Genomic DNA, 27,957 nt, shown 5'->3' on the forward strand with positions numbered 1-27,957 from the left:
AAATGCTAACTGCTGTACTCTTCTAATGAGACATTTGGCCACTGGTGTTCTCTGAGAAGACACCAGGAGCTGTATCCATCCTCCACACAGAGCAAGAAATTCTCATCCCAAAGCACAGGAAACACCTTGGAGCAGTCACTGCCAGTAAGTGCACTGGGACACCTGCTCACAGTGCAGTAGCTTTGGTTTTGATCATTAATTATCCTGTCATAGGTAAGATTTCCATTTTTTTAAGCTCATTGAATTCCAGGATAGTTTGGGGGGGAAGGGGCCTTAAAGCCCATCCTGTCCCACCTCCTTCCATGGGCAGGGACACCTTCCACTAGCCCAGGTTGCTCCAAGCCCCATCCAACCTGGCCTGGGACATTTCCAGGGATGGGGCAGCCACAGCTTCTCTGGGCAACCCCAATTTCTCTGAACACCAGGGACAACTGACATTTTTCAGGAGCACAAACTTCCCTTTCCAAAGGGGCACCAAGCCTCAGGAATCTCAGGGTACCTGCACACACACTTGGCTTTTGACATTCAGGTCAGAAAAGGTTTTCTGCTACTATTTATACACATGAAACCCTGTGTACAAACTATACATATTTGCCATATATTCCCCCTTGGGGTCCCCCCAAACTGCCCTCAGAACCAGTAGGATGTTTGTGGAGGACCTGCAGCCTCTCTGGAGCCTCCTTAAGCAGTGCCCTCCTCTCCTCTCCACTCACTTTTGAACAGCCCTTTGAAACTGGAGCACGTCCCTGGTTTTGAAAATAATCCTGCAATATGATTATATTTAATTAGCATCTGAAATCCCAGGCAACCACTGGAACCCAGATGTTGCAGAAGGCAACAGAACAGTGCAAAGCAAGGCAGCCCAGACTTTCTGGACTTTCCTTCTGGAGCAGCACTTAAAAGACTAAATTTAGACTGAGGAAAACCAAATCTGTTATTCCTTATTCCACAGAGTTGAAGTGGCTCTGAGGATTTTTCCTTGCAGAAAAGGCCTGCCAAGAATTTGACAGTCCCTTTCAGAGACCCCTGAGGGAGAAGGGGCTGCAGAAACTTCTTCATGTCAAGATAGATCATTTTGGCAACTTCCATGGGACCAAAAACTGTGTCTTTAATGAGAAAAGCCCTTAAAATAAATAGAGTTTCGTGCAGCAGCATGTTTAAATCAACATAATGCCTCGTTATGTTTGGCTGAGAGGCACCACTGAGCAGGAGCCAAACGCTGCCTCCAAGTTCTACTCTGCTACTCCCCACAAAAGAATGGGAAGATAAGGTTTGGCCCTTGTACTGGGATTTAAAAGATCTAAGAGAATTCCAAAGAACAATTCTTTTTTCCCCTCTACAATAAAGATAAAATACTTAGTTAAGAAAAAGCTGGAATTCAGATGGAAGCAGAAAGGTTTCATTTGTTCCTCGATGAGTATCAGGGCATGAAGGCACACTCAGAAAATGGGAAGGTGATAATAAAGACCACATTTCAATAATATGATCTAGTGATGTTTGCAAACCTCGGGGACCTCCCTGCTGTTCATATCAACAGAGACCTGCTGGGAGAGCCAGCCCAGCTGGCAGATATTCATTATCTTCCTTACAGCCTCAACCGTCGCTCACATATTGTAGAAAAAACCCACCAACCTCATTTTATGCCTTCTTTCTTTTTTTTGGGGGGGGGGGGGCAAAGGAACTTGCTATTAACAGCTCTGTTTCAGGGAGCAGCAAATGTACTTTTATAATTAAGTTGTGGCTGCCCCATCCCTGGAAGTGTCCAAGGCCAGGTTGGACGGGGCTTGGAACAACCTGGGCTAGTGGAAGGTGTCCCTGCCCATGGCAGGGGGTGGGACTGAGTGATCTTAAAGATCCCTTCCTACCCAGTGCTGTCCATAATTTCATGAACTACCTCATTTCATTTCAATTACCTCACAAAAAGAGGAATCTGCAACACAGTGCAGTCCCCAGAACTCTGGATATGAGCTGGCTTGGTTCAGCCACACAGTGAAAGTTTAGAGCAGTCACTCAACACTTCAATATTCTTCTGAAATCTGATTTCTGAAGTGCCACAAAGATAAACTAGGATTTCACAACATACAGTCTCTCATCTGGAACGTTTAAGCTGTGCTGCTGCTGGTTACTGTCTCACCTCCAGGGGCAGGAGGCAAAAAGGGAGACAACCAATTCCTCCAGGAAGGCATTGCCCACTGCAAGGCGTGGTCCCCACCAAATCCAACCCTCCAGGAAGGCATTGCCCACCACAAAGTGTGGTCCCCACCAAATCCAACCCCTCCAGAAGGGCATTGCCCACCACAAAGTACGGTCCACACCAAATCCAGCCATTCCCAGAGGAAAGTAGAGGGATCACAACCCCCTGATGCACCACTGCCCCTCAGAGGATGTGTTACCATGCTCTGTATTTTAACATTTGGAGTCAAGCCCTTGATTTTAAATGTAATCCCTCCCATGCACCCAAAAAAGCACAAGCACATTCTAAAAGCAAAAACTGGACGTGCACCGAGGGCGCTTCCAGCTCGGTGGGAGTAACGCAGGGAACTTCCAGTGCTACCTGCAGGATGCAGCTCATGATGTCAGAGGCAATTTTGGCGTGTGGTGCATCCTCCTCCCTGGCCGAGGGTCTCAGGTTGTGCTCCAGGCAGGACTCCCAGAGGGCCACGAGTGCCCGGCCGTGCCGCTCGATGGAGGCGGTTTCGCGCAGGGCCGTGGTGATGCGGGTGATGCAGATCTCCACCACGGCCTGGTCGTTGTCATTGCTCTGGTAGTCCTGGGGCAAATTCAAAAGACATCCCCCAGTCAGCTGGGTTTCAAGGACCTCACAAATTTCACCCGAAGACACAGAGTTTTTTTAACAGGGTCCCTTTTCCCGCTTCCACCTTTACAATGGATGTTTAGTGGGATTAAAAACACAGAAATTAGTTCATCCCATGGGCAGCTCACTGGTTTGGGTCTTAATTCTCATTGCTGTGAAGGTACGGATTATGTAACCTCATGTTAATCTTTAATATGCTTTAAATAACTGATTAATAAAAATTCTTATAAAGATGAACTTGAAATAGCTTTAAAGGAAATCCAGCTGTGGGGAACTGGATTTTGTTACCACATTTTTAAGTCTTACACTTTGCTCTTCAGGCGGTTGGTTTTTTTTTTTTTTTTATAGAAACTTAAATTGTGTGTGTCCCTGTTTTGAATATTTTACTTATACATTTAATCTCATGACAAAGCATCCTGGTCAGTGTTTCACTTACTGCAGCTGAACTAATTATCCTGATCTGCTCCAGAGCTTCGGAGAGGCTCCCTTCGATCTCAGCATCCTCCAAGGAGAAGAGATCCCCCGCCCGGGAAAGGTCCTTCTGTGCCAGAACCAGCCCAAAGAGCTGATGCATGGCTGTGCTCAGCCACCCTCTGAGGGCACCATGGGCATGAACCGCTCAGATGGGGACAGGATGGAGACAGTCCTGGCGAGCAGGGATCAATTTGATATGAGGAATAAATCTCGGGTGTATTTCAAGACTTCCTTGGCCCCAATCTAAAAGGAAAAGGGAAAAAAAAAAAAAGAAAAATTAGCAAATGCATTGACTGTCATGCTCCAACTTAGCAAAGGCTTTTAAATGGTGTGTGAAAGCCTCAGACAGGATCTCCTGAACCAGGGACATCCTTAAGCACATGCAAACAAAGTGCATCTTGGAGGACCTTTTAGAATCTTAAAATCCCAGAATTCTGGAAGAGACCTTAAAGCCCATCTTGTTCCACCCCCTGCCGTGGGCAGGAACACCTTCCACTATCCCAGGTTGCTCCAATCTGGCCTTGGACACTTCCAGGGGTGGGGCAGCCACAGCTTCTCTGGGCAACCTGTGCCAGGGCCTCCCCACCCTTCGACTGGAGATTTTTTGCTCTTAAACAACAAATAGCTTGAAACGAGCTAAACAATACACAGCTTAATAAATAAACTTAAGTTCTTTTCCATCTGCACAAATATAACCCGAGCAGGCTGGTGACTGGACCAGCTGATAAGGGTTACAAAGCACCTTTCCATGGTCAGCAGCAGAGCAGAGCTCCAGGAGGTGGGTGAAGCCTCTTCCTTTGCTTTCTGGGTTGTTTGTTGTGCCTTGACTCCAGAAAGCCATTATTAGCAAGATGGAGAAGATAACGACTCTCGTTTAGAAAAAAAAACAGTCCCTTTTGTTGCCAAAACGATTCCTGTGGTCATTTCCACGCATGCAAAAGCAGAAGGGAGCTCCTGAGACTGCAAAGCCCGAGGCACAAACAGGCTGGACCCTCCTGGCAGCCCCGGTGGCACAAAGCACCCCCCACCCGAGTGCCGGGGATGGTGTGAGCTCAGATCGGGGGTGGTGTGAGCTCAGATCGAGCCCGTCCTTCTCGCTCTCAGCAAGTCTCAAGTTCAAAAATAAAAGCGGGAAAAGCCACGGACACAAAGTGTTGGTTTTACCTGCTCAGGGTTCCCCCCGGCCATCCTCGGTGATGGGGAAAAGGTGCTCTGGGGACAAAGCCTGACCCTTGGCTTTGCCCTCCTGCCACCCCGGGCAGCATCGGAGGGCACGGCGGGCACAAAGCTCCGGGCTCGGGTGGCAGGCACTGAACCCGAGGCTGTTCATTGCAGTGCCAGGAGGGAGGCACGTCAGGAATGCAGAATAAAGCAGCCTAAAAGTTACCCATGGCTCTGTCAGGTGACTGCAGGAACCCAAATGCAGAGAGGCCTTATCTCTGAATGAGCTGCTCTGTTTCCAGGGTTAAACACAAAAGCCTGCTCCACTTGAGGGCAGTTGTTTTTAATGGAGAAAACAGAACTCTCTGTGTTGGTGAAAGCTATACTTCCCTGGGAAGGAGGTAAAAAAAAACCCCTTGGTAAGCTCACGCTGTTTGAAAGAAAAAGAACAAGTGAACAGACCTGCCACAGAGGAGAATTTCTGGCCAGAGGAATCAATGCTGTCGTTCTGTAACCTTTACATGAGCACAGAAGAGGGGCTGAAGTTTGCTTTGGCTTTTAACATCACTCTCAGAAGCAGCACAACGGGAACGTGCCCACGAAATGCAGAGAAATGCTCCAGGAAGGAAGATCCACTGAACCCTCCCTTTGATCAGCTGCTCTGAAACTCAGCAGCCCCTTCCTCAGGATTTGGGCTCCACGATCCTTGTGGGTCCCCTCCAGCTCGGGGTGTTCTGTGATCCTTGGCCTTTGGCAGACTGTATTCTGCTCAGTGTGTTTCTGCACAGGAAAGGTCCTGATCTCCACCTGAACAGACATTTTGATGTGGGTTTTATAGACAGCACTAAGGACGGTGCAGAAAATCATTGACTTACCATGAGCTCTTTGAAATGGAATTACAGCAAGTCTTCCTAATGCCTACACTGTGCAACAGTGCTGAAAACACTTCCCTTGCATAGGTATTAAATTGTTCCTTTGGCATCTCCTTGCTCTCTGCAAGGTTGTGCTGTTTGCTGCTAATGGGCAGCTGGCACTGGGGAGAAGGGAAAACAATCATGTGACTTATAAAGTGTCATTTTTAATTACCTTTTTTTTTTTAAAGGGTCAGTTTGGATGATTAAATTGCTTCAGGGTTAGGGTTAGGGATGTCCCATCACTTTGAGGCCACCTCACCTCGACTCCACACCACCCACACCTTCCCACGGCCAAAACATGGGAAAGAAAGCAGCAACTCTAGGCAGGAAAAAAGCCTCAGTGTATAACACAGGCCATTTCCACTGGTTCCTGGTGCAGTCCCACATCTAATTCAAAGGTTTGATCAGATTTTCAACACCTCCTTTCCCTTTTCATGACAAGCTGAAAGAGCCACACGTTCCCTGGGCCCTTGAAGCTGTTCCCCTCCAAGGTGAGTGTCTCCACTTGCTGCAGGCACAGCATTCTTACCAAAGCTCCTTATCACAAGCAATCACAATGAAAGGCAGCCTGACAGGTTTCAGAGCTTGAAGAGACTGAATTGGTCTGTTTGCAAAATAATTCCCCCAATAATAGAAGATTAACAATAAAAATTCCATGTAAAAGGGCAGTTGGACCTAAGGGCATCCAAAAGCCAATTGAACTTTGAGCTAAAAGGCTGAGTCTCCCAGTTTACCAGGAACTCAGGTCCTGCAGAATGACATTAGAAGGACAGGAAAAAATATCTTTTAAACCAAAGAGGAAGTGAGAGGATAAAAATTTTTATATTTTCAGTGAAGGAAATTCTACGAAAAAATAATTGTTTTCCTTAGCTTCCAAAGAAATGTAAATCTGGTTGCCTAATTTTATTTATGAACAAAATCCAACCTTCAGAGAACCGTGCAATAATATTATTAATCTAATTCCATGTTAAGCAACATAAATCAAGGAAAGCTTCACTATATTTAAGGAATTTTAGGAAGCCCAAGCCAGTAGAGTTCACCTTTAGTGAACCTCACAGGATCTCCTGGTTTGCTCACTTGCTGAAGGTGCAGTGAGCTCAGGGATACCCCAAACCCAGGGCACAGCCAGGGCTCCTGAGTGAATCCAACCAACCCAGCACTTCCCAAACCCCCCTGTCCTCTGTGACACTCAGTTTGCCACGGATACCACACGTGGTTCTCCTCCAGTGCTGCAGCACAATTCCCATATGGAGATTCCCGTTCCCTGCTCGGGGGCCAAGCCAGCACAGGTGCCAAAGCTCTTTGATGAGCACAAGGTAAGATTAAAGAAACGTTCAAGAAAGAAATCCAAAAGGTGTAAAACGAGCACCTGGGTCAAAAAAAGGAACTTGAATTACACGGGAGAGGGAAGTGATCCGAGAATTCCCCTTAAATGGAGAGTTTGGTGTTGAAGGGTTGGGAGGCCAAGGGTCTTGCTTTACTGTGGGGATCTTGGGCAAACCAGAGCCCAGGGCTTTGAGCATCTGTAAAAAGGCAAAGGAAACAATAAAATGCATTTCCTTACCTGGCAGACATGTGTCCATGCTGAGCACACGGGGGTATGGGAAGGGCTTGGGGTGCCTCAGAGGAAAGGTGCTACAGGAAAGCAGAAGTAAAATAATATCAGAGACTCTTTGCCTTTCCAGCACTGTGTGTGCAGACTGGAAATACACCTCAGGATACACAGGAACACAACTGAGGGTTCTACCAAACAGGGTTTAATAGTTAGGACACAGTCCCATAAAGACCAGGACAGCAGCTCTGCCAAACCCTGGGGGGTTGGTGATGTTCTTCACACATAGGGTGAACAGAGAAAGGTTTGGACTCCCATCCTCTCAGAGGGTGGGGAGAAATGTTTGCAACAACTGCATATTTCATTTTATTTTCCTTTTCCATGAATAGGAGGAAGATTAGAAGCCTCTCCAAGGAAAACTTGGAATTTGAGGCAGAATTCCCTTCTCTTGAAATTCTTCCTCTCCACCTCACAGGAAAAATCTGTTCTGTGGAATTCCTGTCTCAAACAGTTACAGAAGTTTTAATATCACCAAGACTGTTGGACACTTCCTTCCCCCCCCATGCCCACCCAGGGGAACAAAAAAGGCCTGGATACATTTCCCAGGAACATTCACATATGGAATTTACGGACAAAATATTACAAATATTTCAGAGAACCTTTCCCCTCCATGTAATAAAAATAAATCTAATTATTACTGTTTTTGAAAAGCATTTACTCACTAAAACAGAGCACTCTTCCAAAATTTGGAAATAAAGTCCTTACATTTTTCAGTGAAAGAAAAGGATTAAAGATTATATTGAAAGAGCATCATTTCCACACAGGGTGAGCAGTCTACAGCAGTTCCCATGGGATCAGCTGCACACATTCCAACTCTTCCCACAAGACAACCATTGTTTCCTACAAGCCTCTCGTTTTTTTTTTCTGTCATGACAGGTTTCCACACTTCATGTCCTGAAATCCCGTGGATGCTGAGCTGGACCAGATGATGACACAATAACTTATGAAGTCTACTAATTAGGCTGGGGGTAAAACTGGGGTTTATTAATGAAACACCTTGCTCAGTCCTGGAGCTGTGGGCTGACCGGCTCTCAACATCCAGCTCTTCCACACAAGGAAGCAGAATCCTTGTGGAGGAACTGCAGAAGAATCAGAGGAATTACACAGCCTTTTAGGCTCATCCCTCCCAGCAGAGTTCCAGGGCTGCACCACTCTCACAGTCCAGAGTAAGTTCAGTGTCCTCCCAGGTGGGTAAATAACTCCCCCCGTGATAAACTGCCTGGCTCTGCAGGTTTTGTGGGGCAAGGGCTGCTTGAAGTGAAGCAGATTTCACATCTCTCAGGCAATTTTGGCTGCATAATCCAGGCAGAACCCACTGATGCAGAGGGGAAAGAATGGACTTCGGAACTTCCCAGCAAACAGATAACTTGATCAATTTTTTTATAAATATTTACGTGCTGCCAAGACAGCTTTCTTCAGTTTTCAGCCCATAAGGAATCCCAAAGGTTTCTGTTTGCCTCCTGTTTCAGCACACACCAATGCTATATATAACACTTCATAAGACTTAGCATTTTTTAACATCAGGAAGACAGATCTGTCTTGTAAGAGCTCCATGCCTAAATATCTTAATGATATTAAAATATTACACTAAACTAAACAACACGCTGCCAAGATGGAATAAATTGCTTCATAACAAACACCAATTCACTCACTGTCATGGTGGTGCTTTCAAAAGCTGCTCAGTTTTAAGTGTTGCTTAACAGGCTTTTATATCTGTGACATATTTTCAAGACTGTAGTGATGTTACAGAAAAAGAACTCCTTATAACATTTTACAAAGGGAATAATATGTATTTCTGTCTAAAGGGTGAAGGAGGCAGAGCATGAGGGACCACAGGATAGGGTCAGAATACAGGAACCCTGTTATGAAAAATGCCACTGGCAGTGAAAATTGGTTTTTTTGCAATAAATAAATAAATGTACAACCACTGAACCTCAAAGTCTCCTGAAACAGCAGCCACTGAATAATCATTGAACATCCTGAAGTTCCTCCCAGGTACCTGGGAATCCACTCCAGTGTCTCTTGAGCTCACGATTTAATAGGACCAAGTGTATTCCCAGCATGTCAAAGTCCCCCTAAAGTAAGACATTAATTCTGCAGCACAGGGGACAAAGTGCCCCCAAGTGAGGGGAGGGAAAGGAAACCCAGGGGAGCCCCAGGATGATCCAGGAGCACTGCAGGTTCATGCCCAGCTGTCACACACACACACACAGGCGCTGCTTTTCTTTCTGTGGCACTTCCAACATCACTAATACATTTCTACATCCAATAACCACTGAGAACTCAGAGAAAAACCAGCAACAGTCCCACTGTTAATGACTACATTTCCTCAAAAACCTCTTCCATTATTTAATACTTGGATCTGCTGCTCAGTTTCTTCCCATGCACTAATTTATTCATCATTGCAAACGTTACATGAACACACATTAAGTTATTCATACCTCTCAGAAGGGAAACCTCTGAAAACCATTAATAATTGAAGGCAAATTGTCGCTCTTTGGAGAAATTCGGGTGGGATCCATTGCAGTTGTCAGTGCCCCTTCCATCCCCCTGCCTCTGGAATGTGAGGCTGCTGGCACAGCCCTGTCAACCCAACCGTACAGTCTGTTCAGTTACCCTGGAGTTGTCATGTGGAATCAAGCAAACAAATGTCTTCTCTCCGTTTTCCCCAACTCCTGCACTCAAAAACAGCTCAGGACTAATTCCTCACCCAGCTTAACTCCAGCAGCAGCTCGAGTGAAAACGCTCCAGGCTCAATATGGAATTTGAATTAGTTAAAAGGATTTATCAACAGCCAGTGGTTACATTCAGTTAATTAATAACCTGCTTAAGAGTAACAAGGAAATTGCAGAAGTTAATATTACTTATGGGGCCTCTTCTCAGAGGCTGGTGGGAAGGCTGGACCCCGTCAGCATCTTTGGAGGAACAGGAGCCAAAAGAAAAGTCGGGAAGGAGCAGGACACTGGAGGAGACACATCCTTTCACCTGACACCCATTGCAACTCCCCAGCTCCCAGACCTTCAGCCAGCCCTTCCCAGGAGGAACTGCCCAGGTGGAACCAGTGCCCAGGACCTGAACACCTCCAAAGTTTGGCAGCTGCAGTGCAGGGATGATTTCTAAGTCATTCCATGGCATTCTGCACACACCTGACTGTGCTTCCCTTCCACATTAACCATGGCTGGATGCTTCTCCCCTTAACTTCCCTCTGCTAAAGAAATCCCAGATTCCCAACAAGTCAGCCTTAACTCAGACATCCCCTACATCCCAACAGATCCTGTCCTGGGAGGGCACAGGAGCAAAGCCACCCTGGGAGTGCCCCAGCACTGACATTTTTCTAATAACAGCCAAAGAAATATCAAACAAACCAACTCACAAGGGCCAAGTGGAAGGTCAGGCACTCTCAGCCAACTGCTGGGAGAAAGGAAAGGCTGTTTGCCCAGAGATAATGAGGAGAAATGTTTGTACCATTCTTGTCAGGCCTTTTTTAATATTAAAAGAGCTTCTAAACCACGCAGTTTTAAAAGATCTGCTCCCCAGAATACACAGTCAGCCACATCAGTCCTCAGCTTTGAGGGCAGTTCCTCCAAATAGCTTTTTTGCTCCTGTTCATTGCACCACAGCCTCTGAATCAAATACAGAATTAATGGGGGGTGAACACATTCTTTTAATGATGTTAAGTCATTGCTGTTGTTCTTTGAGTAAAATGCAATTGTGTGTTCTCTGCAGCTTCCCTTTAACTTAGTAAGTACACAGAGGGCACAGCTGGCTTCTCTCTTACCCTTGTGAGACTGTAAAAAAATTGAGATAGTAGTAGAACATAAATATTCTCACTCCAAAAATCATGTTCCAAACAAGAGATTTTAAAATAATAAATTTCAAAGGGCAGCACGATCTAGGAGAGCATAAATGAGAGGTTTGGATTTTACCTCTGCATCCAGTAACCAATCAAGTCATTGTAGAGCAGGAATTAAGAGGTTCATTCCTTTGCTCACTGCAAGTCTCCTTTTGACTTTATTAGCAACCAAAATCACCCAGAGGTTGTGGATTCCCCATCCCTGGAAGTGTCCAAGGCCAGGCTGGACAGGGCTTGGAGCAACTTGGGATGGTAGAAGGTGTCCCTGCCCAGGGACTTGGATGAACTTTAAAGCCTTCATTGAAATAATAAGACAAACCAAGATACTATAATAATAAAAAGACTCACATGCATTTTTCACCAGCTGAAAAAGGAGAATTTGCTTGATGAAAATTGTTTTTCCCCATTCTAGAAAAAAAACAAATTGGTTTTAGCTTTTAACTTTGATTATAATAGCTGCAATGAATTACGCCCTTTGTAAGCAAAGCCCTGAAAATATTTATTTTGTTAGACTCTTAAAAACAAACATCTTGTTAGGAAAGAGACACGCCATTGTTCTCCCTCTGACTAATTGGTGAAGAGAAACAGAATATTCCATATTCATTGCATTTCACCAAAATGAGTCATGTTATCTTCTACCCAGACAAAGCACTTTAACTGTAATAACAATGCTGACAGATACAATACTGCTCTTGCAGAAGTTTGCTTGTAAATAATTAACAACTGTTGTATAATGACAGTGAGGCTTTTGATAGCTCTATTAATTTCACAGTCAGGCTGGAATCTCTTTAATTTAGGGTATTCATGAAAAACCCACCCTCTCCCAACCTACCAACTTAAAAAGCTAATGGGAAGAACAGGTTTGTGTCCCTGCAGTTTGTCTTGAGGCCAGAAATCTGCTGTGTGCCAAGAGTCAGCCATGGAAAACTAAGGAGGAGGCAGAAATCACAGATCACACCTCCAAATGGCTGAGGTTTGGCTAATAATTGCCAGGTTCTGAAGCTGAAATCTGTGGTGCAGTAAATAAGTTTAAAATGCTCTAGGAGGTGGTGGCGTGGCCTTGTCAGCACAGGATGGGGCATCACCTATTAATGTCCTTTAAATGTGTGGCTTTGTGCCTCTCCAAGTCCTGCCAAGACACGGATGAGCAGTCCCCCAATCCAGTCGTTCTTAAAAGCAGCAACATCCCTGATTCTGCTGGAATCAGGCTGGACACAAACACCTGGAGGAACCAGGGAAGGGTTTCCCTTGCAAGCAAGGTCTTTATGTATCACATGCCTTCGAGTTCACTAATTCACAGATATTGGGAATTCCACCCAAGGGCTGTAGAACCAGCTGCAGTGTCCCCTCTGTCACTACAGGAGATCCCCAATTTGATCACCCCCCCCCCCCCCCACCCTGCAGATTACACATCCCAGTGTTTCCCTTCCTGGGAGGATGAAACATTTCACTCCAGGAAAAGTACCAGGGCTTCTCAAAAGCTCACTGAAATGAATGGAGACATTCTTGTTGCCATTGCAAGGATCAATAGTCTTTTATTCTCCCAGCAGGTATTTCCTGATTTTACCTTATACTGTCCCTGGCAAACAAGTGGATAATGCCACAGACATTTAGGAAGTAGTATTGGGTTTCTATAGGACCAGGTAAGAAGAAGCATTTCTAGGCCATGCATTTGACTGGCAGCAGCCCAATATTTAGTGTATTTGCATAGTTTCATACACTAAGTGGATTATTCAGGATTGTAACCACAGCCAAATAAAAAATGTTAGGTATCAAACTAATATTTCTATCAAATTCTATATTAATTACTAAAACTATTTTAAAATCATAGAATCCCAGACTAGTTTAGGTTGGCAGGAACCTTAAAACCCACCCAGTGCCACTCCCTACCACGGTCAGGGACACCTTCCACTAGCCCAGGTTGCTCCAAGCCCCGTCCAACCTGGCCTTGGACACTTCCAGGGATGGGGAATCCACAACCTCTCTGACCAACTATTCCTCTTTTTCCCCCCCCATACTTGGCATTGCTTATTCCCCAATTATTTACAAAGCACAGCAATCCTGTTTGACACTTTCAGAATAACTGTTTAATTCTAAAGGCCAAATCCTGTGCACCAGACAGAGTCAAAGCTCCTGCTGAAATTAAAAGAGGTTTTCCCTAAAAACTCTCGGATTTGACCCAAGTCTCTGAGGAGCCAGGCCCTCCCCCAGCCCTACAGGTGTTGGTTGGGCAGGTTTGTAGGTGGGCATTGCCTGGCAGCCCTACCCTGTACAACACCCAGAGCTCACTGGCAGCTGCAGGGCTCCAGAGGCTCATCTGCATCACCAAACACCACAACATCTGCTGCACATCCTGTGGATACACCACATCAGGAACAGAAAAACTTTGGATACTCATTTCTTCACAGCCACTGCTGTTTTGGAGGTGGTTCCAAAATACTCATAAACAACTAAAAAGGCCACTTCAGATGCTCCACAGCCTCCCCTGCTGCGATGGACAAACTCAGACACACCCAACCTCTTTTTTACCTCTCCACACGCTCTCCCATTCCCATTTTGCATATCAGATAACACTTTTATTAACCACCTGCATCATCTTCCAACTGAACTGCATATTTTATTACCGCAGGCATCCATTTCCATTTGCTTTGCTTTCCACAGACAGGGCTTTCTTAATTGAGCTGCATAGTTTATGAACTGTGCTAATTGAGCTGCAGAGCTCTGCTGCTGCCGGGGTCTCATACCCTCCACCAGGAGGAATATCGAGTGCTGGACTGGTGCCACTGCAGTTACAGGCTCTGCAAGTTGAGGAGCACTCGAGCAGCTCTGCTGCATTTTTCACCTCTAAGATTCCTGGATGTTTTTCCAGCTTTGTAACACCCAAACGGGTCAAAACCTGCCCTTGGCTTGAGCAAGTTTTTGTAAGGACAGCCAGGAGAAATGAATCAGGCTGGTGCTGACAGCCCAAGCAACCCCTGTATTCTGTCCCTGGGAGCAGAAGGCAAAGAACACTCACCCCAGAGGAGCAAAGGCAGCTACTCCCATGCAGAGGAAAAACTGCCTGACTGCTCCAACCACACTCCCAACCCCTGATCAGGAGCCAGAAGCCTTTAAAAGGGTCCTGGAGGCGGGAAGGAGGAGGGGGATAAGGAGCCACGAGGCTGTGCTGTTCCCAGCTGCCCCCAGTTAAGAGCTCAGCAATCAGGGCAGAGCTAGGTCTGGAGCCAAGGCTGGCCCTGCCCAGCATCCAGCTGCTTCTCACCCTAATTAAGTCTATAGGCTAACAGGGATTATTAATATTAAACAGCCAGGCTCTGAGGCTGCTAATGAAACCAGCTAATCCGTACCAGGGATCCACACTGGGAATGAACACGGGGATTTATGTCGAGCTACGTGTGCTACAAGGTGCTCACGCCTTCCTGGAGCTCAGGCTCTCCTCTTGGCTGGGGGGAGATAACACAGGGAGACACTAAAACCCACTAAAACATCTGTTCAGGTGCTTAATAAGCTTTCCATCGTTAATGCTGCACCTCAGATGAGCACAAGGCTTTGGAAGAGGAACATACTTCCACCAGAAGCTAATTTCAGAATGGAATCAGAGCTAAGTAGCAGCAGTTATCTGGGAGCTTAAGGAAACCAGCCAGGGAAAAGCAGAACACAGGCAGCACCTCATGGGATAAGTTATTGAAATTAATTAATAACAGCACTAATGGGGTATGGAAATGGCTTTCCAGGCAAAGGTTTGTTTGCTGGATTTATGGAAGAAAATCTTTATATAAATAAGAGTGTGAAACTGTAGAAATGTAGGATTGGAAAATCCTCGAGGTTACCTCACCCACGTCCTCTGCTGAGGCAAGAGCTGTCAGTCCAGGCACAGCTCATGTTTGTTCTGATTTGCTTCCCTAAGCACAGCTTTTCAACACCTCACAATTAGGAATTTACTCATTAGCCAGAGACCTTTTCCCTACTCCCTTAGACACAGAGGACAACAGATCACTGGTTTGTTCTGGTGTTTGACTTTGTGCTCCCAAACACCTCCTTTTGGAGGAAACATCTCTTCCAGCTTCTCACTCTGCTCATATTGTCCTGTGCTGCTCCTGGGCCATCCTAACAAAATTTTCATTATTTCAGTTTCTCCGTGGTTTGGGGAGTTTTTGGTTACTTGGGGTTTGTTTGTGGGATTGCTGTTGGTTTTTTGGGTGGTACCACTGTACCCATCGTCTTTTTTTCCCCCAAACCTGAGAACTTGCTGCTCCACACTCGTGGCACAGCGGGAGCCCCAGTAGGAAAACAACTCCCTGAATTTTCCAAACATATTGCAGAGAAACCACTTTTCTCTCATAACCTCAAAATTCAAACCAATAGTCTCTGCAACACAAGACAAGATTTGTGTCCTTTGTGTCCAAAATGGGGTTCCCCAGTTCTTCCCCAGCAGGTCTGAATTTATCAAATTGTGGGGTCTTCACACTGCATTAAACCCAAGTAATAGAAAATTCAGTGTTCACCTTTCAAGTCCAACTCAGCAGGAAGCCGAATCAATTTTGCTGCCAATTACATTAGGGACAAATAGGAGAAAATAGAAAAAAAAAAATCAGATAAATGCATTCTGAGATAAATGGTATTTCAGGGAAGTTTAATCTCAGCTTTGAAAGGTGCAAACTCCTCGTGTACATCTACATGGGGAGCTCTGCACAACACCTGGAAGGCTCCACACCAAGAAAGTCACGCCCTCAACTAACTGGATCAGGGTTTCCTTTTTTTCCCCTCAGCAGGACTCATGGGAAAAGAAAAGAATTTAGGCTGGGGCCTGAAAATCCCATATCCAGTCTAGCTGACCTTAACCATACAGGTAATTTTCTCCTAATCATATGTTAGATTGACCCTTTAGTCTCCCTTGTCAGGCTGTAAATAGATGTTCCTCTCTCTTCTCAGAGGTACCAGAATTAAAAAAAGACAACATGGAAAAAGATTGAAAGCCACAGGAACTAGAGAGAGATACCATGAACTTGAGAAATGTTTTTAGGAGGCACTTGATCTTCATTAAATGGATTCTTTAGCTTAACTTTAACCATATGAGGAACAGTCTCATCTTTTAATTATTTTTTTTTTTAATTATTCATTGCACCATTTCACAGAGCCAGACTGAGGTTGGAAGGCATCTCCAGTGACCACCAAGCCCAGTCCTCTGCTCAAAGCAGGATGAGCCAGAACAGGTTGGTCAGAGCCACCTCCAGTTGGACTCTGAATCATCTTCATGGCTCTTCACTGGATTTGCTTCCTGTTCCTGCCTTTTTTTTGTACTGAGGAGTTGTTTGTCTCTTAGAAGAGAACTGCATTTGTCACATCTCATTAACAGAAAAACCTTCCTGAATGTCTTCAGATCTTTCCGATGACTATGATTAGCATTGTTTCACCTTAAAAATCAAATTATAAAATTATAAATTCAATTTTCCAGCCTAAAAGTACCTTCACCCACCCTATTTATGCTCCCAGAAAAGGGTTAATGTTAATGTCACACACATACACCCACCAAGGAGTTTTATATTTTAATAGCAAGGCAACATAGAAATTCACTTAATGACAAATCCTTGGACTAATGTATTATTCATTTTGTTATGTGACAGCAGAACAAAATTGTGGCCATAAATATATAATGTTATACACCACTTCTTAATGTAGTTTACATTTATGGAATAATTGGCTGTCTTTCACATTATTCTCTCTTTAGTCACTTCTTTTTTAAGGGGATGTCATAAAATGCAGCCTGTGACATCAAAGATGTGTTTATTCAGGAACAGAGACAGCACCAGGCCTGGATAAAGCTTGGAATTTCAGCCTCTATTTCTGGAAAAGTTTTCTAGTTTCTGGAAGTGATTTTCCATATACAAATTGCTGTTTTACTCCTTTTTCCTTACGATTAATGTCACGCATTTGTAAATAAACCCAGGAAGCAAAGGAGACGAGGTCAGAGCCAGGACCTGTGACAGGGCTACAGCACAGATCCAAAGCCCAGCCAGGAAACAGGGGTGGCTGCAGGTTATAATGTGCTTGCAGGAGCTAAGCTGCTGATGGCATCAGTCTGAGGTCAATCCAGGACTGTGGAAAACTCAGCTTGAGCTGAACTGGGGCTGCTGAGAAGGTCTGGGTGAGGCTGCTCAGGGCCAACAAGGTCCATCAGTGTCCTCAGCACAAAACCACTTTCCAGGTTCCATTTGTTTGCCTTCATGGCTTATGAGGAGCATTTGTGGGTGAGTTTTTCCTCTGCAGTTGCTTACATGGTCACTGCTGTCACTGCCCTTGTGTGCTTCAGGCACAGCCACTTCTGGGCTGGGTCTCACGTGGGTTACACTGAGAGGACTCTTCTTCAGGCTCTTCTTCAGGCAGTGGGAGGTGTAGGAATGATCCTGCAGAGTGAGGGGCTCCTTCCAGCCTGATTCCCTCTTCTCCTGCCCTGCACCAGCCACGAGACCCAGTTCTGTCCCCCCAGGTGGGGACACTCCAGCTGTGGGCTCTGTGACCACCAGCACCCCCCGAGCACCTCAGCCAGAACCTTGGAGGGCACATAACCAAACCTCTTCCATCCATGAGCCTGCTGCTAAAAATGTTACAAATCCTCGTGCTTTTTGCCCATCAACACCAGACGAGTCTCATGGATGTAAACAGGGAATTTCACAGTGCCAGACAAACGCTGCTCAACTGCCAAAACCAACTCTGAATCATTGCTTGAGCAGCAATTAAACCAGAACAATGCAGATACACGGAGCCTTCCTTTAATCATCCTCCCAAAGCCCGTGTTAATTAGCCAGGCTGCAGCAACCACAGAAATGATGAGCCTGCGTGAGAATAAAAAGTAAAACTGTATTAAAAATGCAGTAAATTATACAACACTTTTTTCCCCCTATCAAAATACTTTAAAATATTCATGCCCAGCTTTCCAGCACCTAAAGGGGGCTTACGGGAAGGCTGGAAAGGGGCTTTCCAAAGGACACAGAGTGACAGGACAAGGGGGAATGAGCTCAAGCTGAAAGAGGGCAGGGTTAGGTGGGATATTGGGAACAAACTGTTCCCTGTGAGGCCCTGGTGCAGGTCGCCCAATAATAATCCTTAATTCATACATTTTAATTCATAATAATTCCTAATTCATACATTTTTAGCAAACAAAGAGATTAACATTGTTTCTAAATTATATTGTTCTCTTTCATCAGTTAGCATTCTACCTTCTGTTGGTTATTAACTCCTCATTTTCCATAGCAATTAATCCATATCTTTACTCTTTTTAGCACCTTTTCCCCTCCGCTGGGGTTTTCCCAATGCAAACACTAAGCCTTTGTTCACCTTCCTCCTCATCTCCTGGTTTTTGCAAAAGGTCCTTCCAGATGCCCAACTTCCCCAATATATATTTATTCCCCAGGCTTCGTTCACTGAAGCCCATCAAGGTCAGCTCAGCAAAATTTAGAGTTCTGGGGGTTTGCCCGAGCTCCCGACAGCATCTCACCGCGGCTCTTTCGCTGAAAAGCGGCCCGAGAAACAACTCAAGGCCTCGCGCGGCTTATGATTAATTAAAAGGGCTAATTAGAGGGTTTAATTAAAACCATTAACAAATTAGCAGAGCGACGCGGTTTCCAGCAAAGGGGGTTCTGGAGCCTCCCGGTGCCCGCAGAGGGCGCCGCGGCCCCGCCGCTGGGGCGGCTCGTGGTGGCCGGCAGGGGAGGGGAGGGGCGGCTGTCCCGGTTATCCCAGTTATCCCGGGCCTCCCCCCTCTCCTGCCCGCCCGCAGGGTGTCCTTCCACAGCCCGGAGCAGCAGCCGCAGCCCCGCAGGTCGCTCCGGCCCCGCTCGGGTCCGTGGGTTCGCCCCGCGGGTCCCCCCGTGCCTGTGCCCGCTGCCGTTCCCGGCGCTCGTTCCCGTGCCCGCTGCCATTCCCGGCGCTTGTTCCCGTGCCCGCTGCCATTCCCGGCGCTTGTTCCCGTGCCCGCTGCCATTCCCGGCGCTTGTTCCCCCTCCGGGAGCCGGGGAGCGGCCGCGCTGCCGCCGGGACCCCCCGTTCCCGCAGGGATGGGGCTCCCGGGGAGGTGATGCCCGCTGGGCTCTCCCGGTGGACGAAGGGGCTTCTTTATATTTCACTGGTTTTATTTGGTTTGTTGGTTTTTAATATGATCGTAGATACATAGAATCGTAGAATCCCAGAGTGGTTTGGGTCGGAAGGGATTTTAAAGCCCGTCTCGTTCCACCCTCTGCCCCTTCCCTAGCCCAGGTTAAGATAAGCCGGAATTGTTCCGTGGGAACTGGGATGGGTTTCCAGGTGGAATTTGCCCTGCCGCCGTTCACAGTCAGGAGCGCATAAAAATGCTTTTAGAGGATAGTTCAAGCCAAAATCCAACGACCAGGTTAATCCTGGGACCCTGTGTTTGCAGGACCCCGATTCACTCCGGAGCCCAGCTCCACCTTTGCTTTCCCCCAGGAGTAATTACTGGGGGATATTGTACAACTGAGCAGCTTTTGGGGGGTTGAGCTGTTATTAACAGCGATTTAGAGCCCCTGCAGATGTGCCAGACACACATATGTGACATCCTCACACATCACGTGCAGTGTCTGTATTTGACATCCAGGAACACACAGCAGCACTGGGATGTTAGAGCAGCTGGAGAGGCACAGGGCAAGGCTCCCAAATTCCAAGGAAAACTTGCTTTTCCTCATCCGCACTGTGAAGCTGTCCTCAATGAAGTGGATTTCGCTTCTAAACCGGTGTCTATTTCTGTTTACTTACTCCAGTGTAAGGTGTTAAAATGGGAAAATGTCTCCAAACAAGAGTCTCAAGTTACTGACTCCGTATTCCTAAATATCCAAATATTTACCAAACCAGTTTTATTTTCAGCAGGACAAACACTAAACCTTTGCAGACAGCGATGATGTCAAGGTTCCAAGTTAACTGTTCTGTGAAAATAACACCTTCACTGGGACTTTTCCAAATGGTAGTAACTACTGTTTCTAACAGAGAATATGAAGGCAAAGAACTGTTATAGGAACACAAATCACCTTTTAATGTCACTTTATTATTTGGGGGTTTGAACTAAATGATCTTTAAGGTCCCTTCCCTCCCATACCAGTCTGTGATTCTATGATTTTCTCATCACTGACAACAATACTGCAGGAAGAAAAGAAATGTCCTGGCAGTCTCTTCATCCTCTTTTCCTGTGGAATTCCTGGGTTTGCTCTTCCTGGGACAGAATATTTTACCAGGGATTTAAGAAAAACGGTAATTATTGTAATATTAAAATTATAGTGCCAGGGACTGGCAACACAAATATTCTGCTGCTTGAATGTGAAGGAACAACAACCCAAGAGCATCCGTGGGCCTGAAATGTGTGAAGTGGGTTGTGGGGGCAGGAGGCCAAAGCTCAGCTGGGAAGTGGAAGTGGCTGATTCCCACCACTTTTTAATCTGTTTGGTTTTTCCAGAATAGCTGCAGGGTTTGGAGCAGAAGAGGAGCTGCAGTGCCTTGTTTGGACTCGCTGCCACCCAGTCCTGGATCTCACAACAGAACTTTTGCATGTGTGAGTCCAACTTTAGTCATGACATTCAGTCATGGCTTTAAAAAACACTTGAAACCTCAGTGTTTAGACACGGTTTTAAATACCATATTCCATTTTTTGGAGGTTTTTCCCATTTTAGTGAGTCTGCTCAGCTGCAGAAATGGCATAAAAAAACCTTAAAACATTACTTGCAACATTTTTTTTTTAACTTTAAAAGTTATTTTCAAAGGTGGCTACAAAGTCTAATAACTTCACCAGCATAAATAAATGCTGAATAAACTGAGTATGTCTTGCAGGCTCAGGTGACTTCTCAGAGTGTGAATATATGTTGTGTTTGTATTGTTTAATTATTTTAGGTCCAGTGATGACAGTTCTCTGGAGAGGCAGCCAGTTCCTGCAGAAAACTTGTTCCAGCCTTTAAAAAACACAAAAACCTGAAATCTCATGAAAAGAAAAAGTTTCTCACTGACTAGCGAAGTAAGTCCTAATTTTGCAGAGGATGATGCTCTATGAAAACAAGCCTGGAAACTTTATCAAGACTTAAGAGTGGTTTGATGCATAATTGTGGTTCCAGCTTGGTTCTGCATCTGGCTTTAAACACTAAACACGTGAACCTGCTGCTCTAGTGCTTGGTTTTTTGGGTTGTTTATTTAAGCAGTGCATTTGCTCTGTAATTTTTCCCCTTAGGCTCCTCTGGATGAGGAATTAACCTTGAGAGGACTTAAATTATCATGAGAGCGAGCAGGATATCAGCTGGGTTTTGTCAGCAGGAAGTTTCGAGGTGTAGTACTTGAAAATTCTGCTTTTTTGTTAAAATTTTCTTCAGTTCTGTAGTGCTCAGCCTTCTAAGTAAACATTTCTCATTAATATTTCAGCAGGAACGAAAAAATATGCAGAATTATTATAATTCACTACACAAAAAGATTTTTAAATGTCAAAGCCAACCTTCCCTTGCTTCAAAATTTCAGCTGTGTGGGACTGTTCTGTTCTATTCTTGGGGGGTTTAGGGGTAGGATCACCCTACATTTGCTTTCTGCAAGCTTTTTATGCTTTCCATCTCTCCTCTGGAGTATTAAATAACAGACTGTTTGACTCTGTGTTGAATCACTGGTAGGTGTGATGGGCTGAGTGGATTATAGTAGATTTTAGAGCTCACCTGGAACCTGAGTCATAAATGACTTTGTTTTCATAACATTACCTTGTTACTAGTTGCATGGAAAGCAACAAATATATAAATATTTCATGTAAATATACTTTGTAAGAGCGAGTAGAGTGTTCAGAATCTGGGACAGTACCTTGAAAGAAAATATTGTGGCTTTATTTGCATCACGTTTAAAGTGAAAATCAGAGTTTTGGTCTTAAATTCAAACAAATTCCTTGGTTTCGCTTATCCTGGAGCAGATTTCTGGCCAGTCTCATCCAACACAACCTCAGACTGAAATGCTGCAGTGATGCAGAACTGGAGTGTTGCTTGTTTATCAAGAGCTAATGAATGGGAGGGACCACAATGTATTTTTCCTTCTTGGAAGTCCAGTTTCTGTCTGTAATCAGCAAATACGAGCGAGCATCGTGTGGGTAATGCCTCCTTCACCCTGGCTGTGTTCATGCCTTGGCATTTGGCAGGTCTGTTGGGGACTGGAGCTCCCTGGGAGCTGCTGGATGCAGAAGCCTTTCCGCAGGGGATATTCCGCGCCCGTAACCGGATTTGGGGATTTGCGCGGGGTGGGAATGGAGGCAGAAATCAGCTCCTGGAGCTGAATCCCTGTCCAGGAGCTGTGGCTGCCCAGCTGCACACACGGGCTCTGGGTGTCCCCAGCCCAGGACAGGAGGTTGTGCCTCGATGGAACCCCCTGGATTTGGCACCTGCTGCAGGAGCGTGTGGAGAGCGCGGGGAGTTCTGGAGCCCCTTCCCACTGTCTGCTTCCTCTTGGCTGCTCTGCCGTGGGTTCGCAGTCTTAAGCACTTCTCAAACATGAGTAATCTCGCCTGGAGCCTTTTGCAAAAGCTGCCTTTTTTTATTTTTTTGTTATTTTATCTTGGATGCGTTTCTCTGTCTGCATAATACAGATATAATATGCCAGAGAAGCATCTTGTTCGTGTTTGCAAAAATATTTGGTGGTTGACAAATGAGCTTGATGTACTGTGCTGTTGTACTGACTTGACACTAATCTCTGCCACTTAGAGCAAATGAGAATAAATCACCTCTTCCCTCTTATCTTCTGCACCCTGAGTTGTGTATGCACTTGCAGCAGAAGCTGCTCAAGGTTTTATTTCAATCCCATGCCCTGTCACCAACCCTGTCGTGCTGGCTCCTGCCATTTGAATTTGGATTGGGAAAAGGTCAGAAGCAGCACCTGAGCTGACACTTCCATAGTGCTGAATCATTTGCTGTTTGGTCACTGGCTTCAGGTTTCACATTTGTAGGTAGGAGATGACAAAGCAAAAGTAGGAATGATCCCAGCAGGTAAAAATGCCTGAGGAAAAATAGGACTCCAAACCTGTGCCCATAAGGGGGATATAATTTACTGCACTGGTAAAAAGGGCTGTGGAAACGAGTGCAGTAAAACCACGCTTGGTGAGTTGTTGAGCTTCAGCAATGAAGGGGTATTCCACTAAAACTGACATGTTAGTGAGCATGGAATTCATCCAGGTTTGTGTGATGGACTCAGGTTTGGGATTGCTCCCTCCTCCTCCTCCTCGTGGAGCTGAGTCCCAGCTCTCCAGCTCAGAGCCTCGAGTGTAGTTGTCAACTCTGTTCATTCCAAGCCCTCCTGTGTGAAATAATAGAGTTTTTTTCTTCTTCCAGTCTTTGAAAGGCAGCAGGGGGGTGTAGTTCTGGTGTAGTTCTGGTGGCCAGAAGGTGCTGTTTCAGTGCAGGCCACCAGAAAGGAGCATGTGCAAGTGTTGGGCTTGTGATTTGTGGCCTCTGTGCAGGGACAGGACATGAGGAGCTGCAGTGACCCCGAGTTCCTCTCCAGGAGGGAGGTGGAGCATTGCTGTGATGGTTCTCCTGTGCCTGCAGTTTGATTCTTTCTTTTTTCATGTTTTGGAAGATGAAGTTCAGACTCATTCAACCTTTTTTTGCTTACAGTGTTTTACAGTTTCTTCTGGAATTTGTTCCAGCCAAATTCACGTTTCCTGCCAGAATTGAAGAGTGGATCAAGCACCATCCTGGGGCTTCCTGCTGGGCTGGGTTGCTGGAGATCTCACCAACTTCATAGGCTGCTATTCAACAAATCAGCTGCCAATCCAGGTAATCTGCCAATATTCCTGCTTTTCCATTTGTCCTTTTCAAACTGTCTCTTTAAACTCTGGGGCAACTTAACATTGCACAGCCAAATACTGGGAGAGAAAATAGCTCTGTATTCTGCTCACTGATGTGCCATCCATAAAACAAGTCATAATTTCCCAAATATTTACATCGATGCTGTTTGTCTGGCAGTGATTTGGTGTTTGTCATTCCCATTATGATTATGAAGCAACATTTCCATGCAGTTAAGGTGTTTCAGACTATTTGTCTACTAAACAAGCAAATGTATGTTCTCTTTCAGATTGTCACTGCTGTTTTTTATGTTAACATGGATCTAATTATGATTTCACAATTTTTCTACTATAAGCTCAAGAATCAGAAGGTGACAAAATGTAAGTTTTTTCAATGATTGAAATGTTCTCCAGGATGTAGCACAGTCTTTACTGACACATTTTCCTACAGCATTAAAAGACATTTTTTTTCAGAGGGATAAAAAAATGGAGTGTACAAATTCTGGTTGGAGTTGTCAGACCTGTTGCTTCCAGTTTTCCCTTTCTTCTCCCCTTCCTTTTCTTTTCTGACCCACATATACCTTTAAATATTTTCCACGTAGTACTTTCACTTTATGCAGCAATAAATAATGCAATAGATTTGTGGAATCTGGCTCCATATTTTAACTTATTCCCTGTTTTTTGTGGAAATCTGCAGAAGTTGAAAGCAAGCCTCATTTCTTTGTGGGGTTCCAGTTGGTTTCCTCCACGTTGATTGAAACCTGACTTTATTTGCTTATGGCATCGAATATCTTGACATCTTCATGTGTCCTGTTTCAATCTCTACGTTTAACAAAACATATTCAAGGGGAATGAAATCACTTGAGTTGGGCTTCAGAAAACCTGGCAGTGGTTGGAGTGCTCAGCCTGCCCACGAACTACTGTTTTGACTGAAAGGGAAGACAGAAAGCTCAGTTCATATTGTATCAAATCAAAACCATTAACTCCTCAATCTGAAAAAGGGAAAGAAAAAAAAAAAAAAGAAAGAAAATCCGTGGTACAGCAGAGGTAACAAAAAGCTGAAGCAAAACAGATGCCTCCCAGCAGCCTAAACAGGGATAAAGCAGATTCCTTCAATATGGAACTGATAATGAACCTGGAGATGGGTCAGTGCTGAGGGGTTTCCTTCCTGCTGCCTCCTCTGGAGAACAAACCCAGGCTTTGGTGCATTTTAACTGCCAGCTCAGGGGGTTGCAGAGCTGGAGAGGGAGGAATTAGACCTCAAAAAGAGGCTTTTCAGTGCCCACTTCTGGAGCAGTCGGACACAAGGGGGTCAGTGCTGCATCTCCAAGTGCAGCCCGTGGAACTGGGTCGGTGTTCTTCAGACTCCAGGTCTTTGGGCCAGGCTTAGTGAGGCCACACAGCAGTTTGTGTTGCTGGTGGCAGGGACTTGCACATACAGAGGGTCCTGTGGCTCCAGATTTCTGTAGGATTTCCCACCAGTTTCAAGTTGTCTTGGAAATGTCCATTGTGTGTGGAGTCTGACTTTGTGAGTCTCAGTAAGGCTTGATACCAACTAACCATGGACACAGAGACTGGTCCAGCACAGCCCTTGGGTTACATAAATCCCGATGACAGAAATATAAATAAACTTATATGATCATAAGTAATGATATTTTAGTAATTTCCATTTAAAATATCCTTGCTTTCGCAGTTTTTAATCAAGACATATTGAAAGAAACTTCTGCTCAGCAGTTTTCTGTGTATCAGCTGTTATTTAATGATAAATTTTTAGGGGTTAATGTAGGAGATAAGGTGAGCATGGACATTTTCTCTCTGTTCCCTCACTACCACTCAGTTGTTGCACGAAGCACAACTGTGACAGTGAGCAGGGGTGGGCACAGAGCCCAGAAAAAAAACAGAGGTGGGACTGACATTGCTGCCAAGAAAAAGAGACGTGAAATTCTACCTTTACATTTACATATTTGTACTGCAAACAGAAAGTGACCTCAAATCAACAGCAGATGTTATTTTTCCAGCTAATTTGTTTGTGTGTCATTCCAGGCAGCCACAACCTGAGGAATTTCTGCATCTCCTGGGCCGTGGTGTGTGGAGCTCTGGGTGTCACTGCCCTCTGTCAGCTGGGGCTGAGGAACCAGGAGCAGAGCACAGCAATCCCAAGGAATAATGTAAGTTCTTACCTGTTTCTATTCCAAAAAATTCCCACCCAAAAGTGTCTTGGAAAGTTTGTGTCCTTCAAAGAAATCTGGACTTTTTTAACAGTGATTTAGAAATCGTGTATGTGGATGTTTTACCCATAAATCCCAAAATAAAGAAGTTATAAAATCGCTTCTTTGAGCGGCTTCCTGGGCTTGTTCAGTCCTTTGGGTCATCTCTGGGATATTGTGTATAAATGTTGTATTTCTGCTGGTGTGAAGTGCTGTAAACATCCACGTGGAGCCCACACAGTGCCCCCAAAAATCAATAAAAGCAGAAAATCCCCATTGTACCTACTGCTGTCATTCCAGCAGGAAAATTCACAGGCTATTCCAGCAGTTTGATGGCCTTCCTACTAATGCCAGGGAAATAATTGTAATCCAGCAGCATTGCCCAGCAGGGAAGCAGCTTGTTTTCAAAACACAGCCGGAGTGAGAGAACTCTTAAGCTGTGAAAAATGAGTATTTTGCTTTCTCCAGACAGGATGATGCTTTTTTTTATATTTATTTTCCTAGTGGCTCGAGCTCCAGTTGTTAGTTTTGGTTTGAATTATTGTGCCTGGGGTTTTTTTTTTAGGGTGGATTGATATTAGTGTGATACCCCAAAGCCTGGCATTGGGTTTGATGTGCTTTGTTGTGAGATAAAGACAAAACCCTTTCCAGCCCTCGCTTGAAGAGCAGCACTGAAGGGCTTTGAGAGGACTTCTGTGCAGAGATCAGCCCCTGGACCCTCAGTTTAATCCTCTGAAAGGCCCCAGACCATTCTTGCCAGAACACACTTTCCTTTTGCAGAACTCCCTTGGTGTGGTTGAACTGTCAGGCCTCGTTTGTGGCTCCAAATCCTGTGGGTTTTACCTGGGCAGCAGATTGCCTCAGCTCTACAAAAACCTGAGTGGATCTGGGGCTACAGGGGTTTTTTTTCCTATTCAGCAAATTTTAGGGAAATGATGGTCTTTGATTGCTGGAAGAGGATTGATTGGCAGAGGAAGAAGAAGTGGAGTATTTACAGCTGCATTTATCAGACAGAAGCAGGAACATGCTTTGTATGATTGTTGTCATGAGCAAATAACATCTCCCCTTTTCTTTCTCCAAACTATTCCACCTTAAGTCACCAACCATGGGAATAAAAGTTAGGAATAGAGGACAGTTAGTTTAGAATTTTAGCCCTTTTTCACTCTCAGTATATTTTAAAAACCCAACAAACACTTCAAAAGACCAGAAGGTTTTTCATTGCCAATTGTATACAGATTATGGAAATGGTTAATTAATTGCTGAGTTTTCTCATATTCCCTCTCTACCTTTTCCTTCACTAGAATGCCACAATATTTTCAAACAGCTCTACTAAAAAGACTGACTTCTTAACAGATTCCCTGAGAACTAGTTAGCATTTGGAAGCAGATTATCCTTGCTGTTTGCACTTCCATAAAAATGGCATTAAATGGTATTAACCAGAGTTCTAAGAACTGTAACAATCCCTGTATTTTCAGTGATTTGTGCTAAAACTACTGAACTGAGAAAATTCAGAGCCCAAGAAGAGATGGAGAAGAAAGTCTTTGGATGTGTTATACCACAAAATGCCAAAATTACCTACAACTGGTTACTGTGATACAAAGAAATGTTAAAATACGTATTTATAAAATATCTGTTTAAACAATATGTGTACAAAATCTGTGTTTAGTTCTGAAGAAGGGCCACAGAAGGCACCTTTTACCTGCTCTTTGCCTTGGCCTTGATGGGAAACTGCACCTTGGCCATGATGGGAAACTGAGCCTTGTCTTAAAGATGCCAAAAACCAAATCTTCCTGGGGCCTCTACTTTGTCCACCACCTCCCTTGGCTCATTGGCAGCTTTGCAGTCTTGTTTCTTGACATTTCTGTGTCCTTTTCCTGTTACAACAGAGATTCTCAGGATAGGCTTGTTCATAAGTGGATCAGAAATGAAATGGATTTTTTTTGAAATCACTTTTTTTTTTCCTGACCTGATCATAAAATCTTCTTTCTGAACAATAATTTGTATGATTTTTATAATGATAATTCTTGTAGTTGCTGTTGTGAGACTGTGTTCGTGTCTGAGACAAACAACGAGGGTTTGGCAAATTTGGGTTCAGAAAATAGAATTTAACAAAGCAGTGCTGCAGCAG

General features: G+C 44.9%; 2 protein-coding genes across 5 annotated transcripts in view; one reads left to right on the forward strand and one right to left on the reverse strand.

Moving 5' to 3' along the window:
* VEPH1 (ventricular zone expressed PH domain containing 1) overlaps positions 1-9,757 on the reverse strand; it is a 61,153-nt gene extending 51,396 nt beyond the window's left edge. For 2 of the 4 annotated variants that reach the window (XM_051781837.1, XM_051781838.1), the window contains exons 1-4: positions 9,418-9,680; positions 6,929-6,999; positions 3,252-3,532; positions 2,555-2,770 (exon numbers count right to left, since the gene is read on the reverse strand). In XM_051781837.1, the coding sequence (XP_051637797.1) occupies positions 2,555-2,770; positions 3,252-3,389 (354 nt within the window). In that variant the 5' untranslated portion in view covers positions 3,390-3,532; positions 6,929-6,999; positions 9,418-9,680. The other 2 variants (XM_051781836.1, XM_051781835.1) reach the window with 2 other exon arrangements.
* A 6,665-nt stretch (positions 9,758-16,422) lies between these two features.
* LOC127468582 (lysosomal amino acid transporter 1 homolog) lies at positions 16,423-27,849 on the forward strand. The gene is given in 10 exon segments (XM_051781898.1): positions 16,423-17,128; positions 22,014-22,165; positions 22,167-22,253; positions 22,255-22,302; positions 23,485-23,614; positions 23,913-24,003; positions 25,666-25,790; positions 26,610-26,709; positions 27,500-27,570; positions 27,573-27,849. Coding segments are annotated over 10 exon segments (1,080 nt in total). The 5' UTR covers positions 16,423-17,053; the 3' UTR covers positions 27,774-27,849.
* Positions 27,850-27,957: the final 108 nt, after the last annotated feature.

This window comes from Manacus candei, unplaced genomic scaffold (assembly GCF_025592945.1).
Source record: "Manacus candei isolate 608988 ecotype Guabito, Panama unplaced genomic scaffold, ASM2559294v1 h1tg000015l, whole genome shotgun sequence".
In the NCBI taxonomy this organism is placed as follows: Eukaryota; Metazoa; Chordata; class Aves; order Passeriformes; family Pipridae; genus Manacus; species Manacus candei.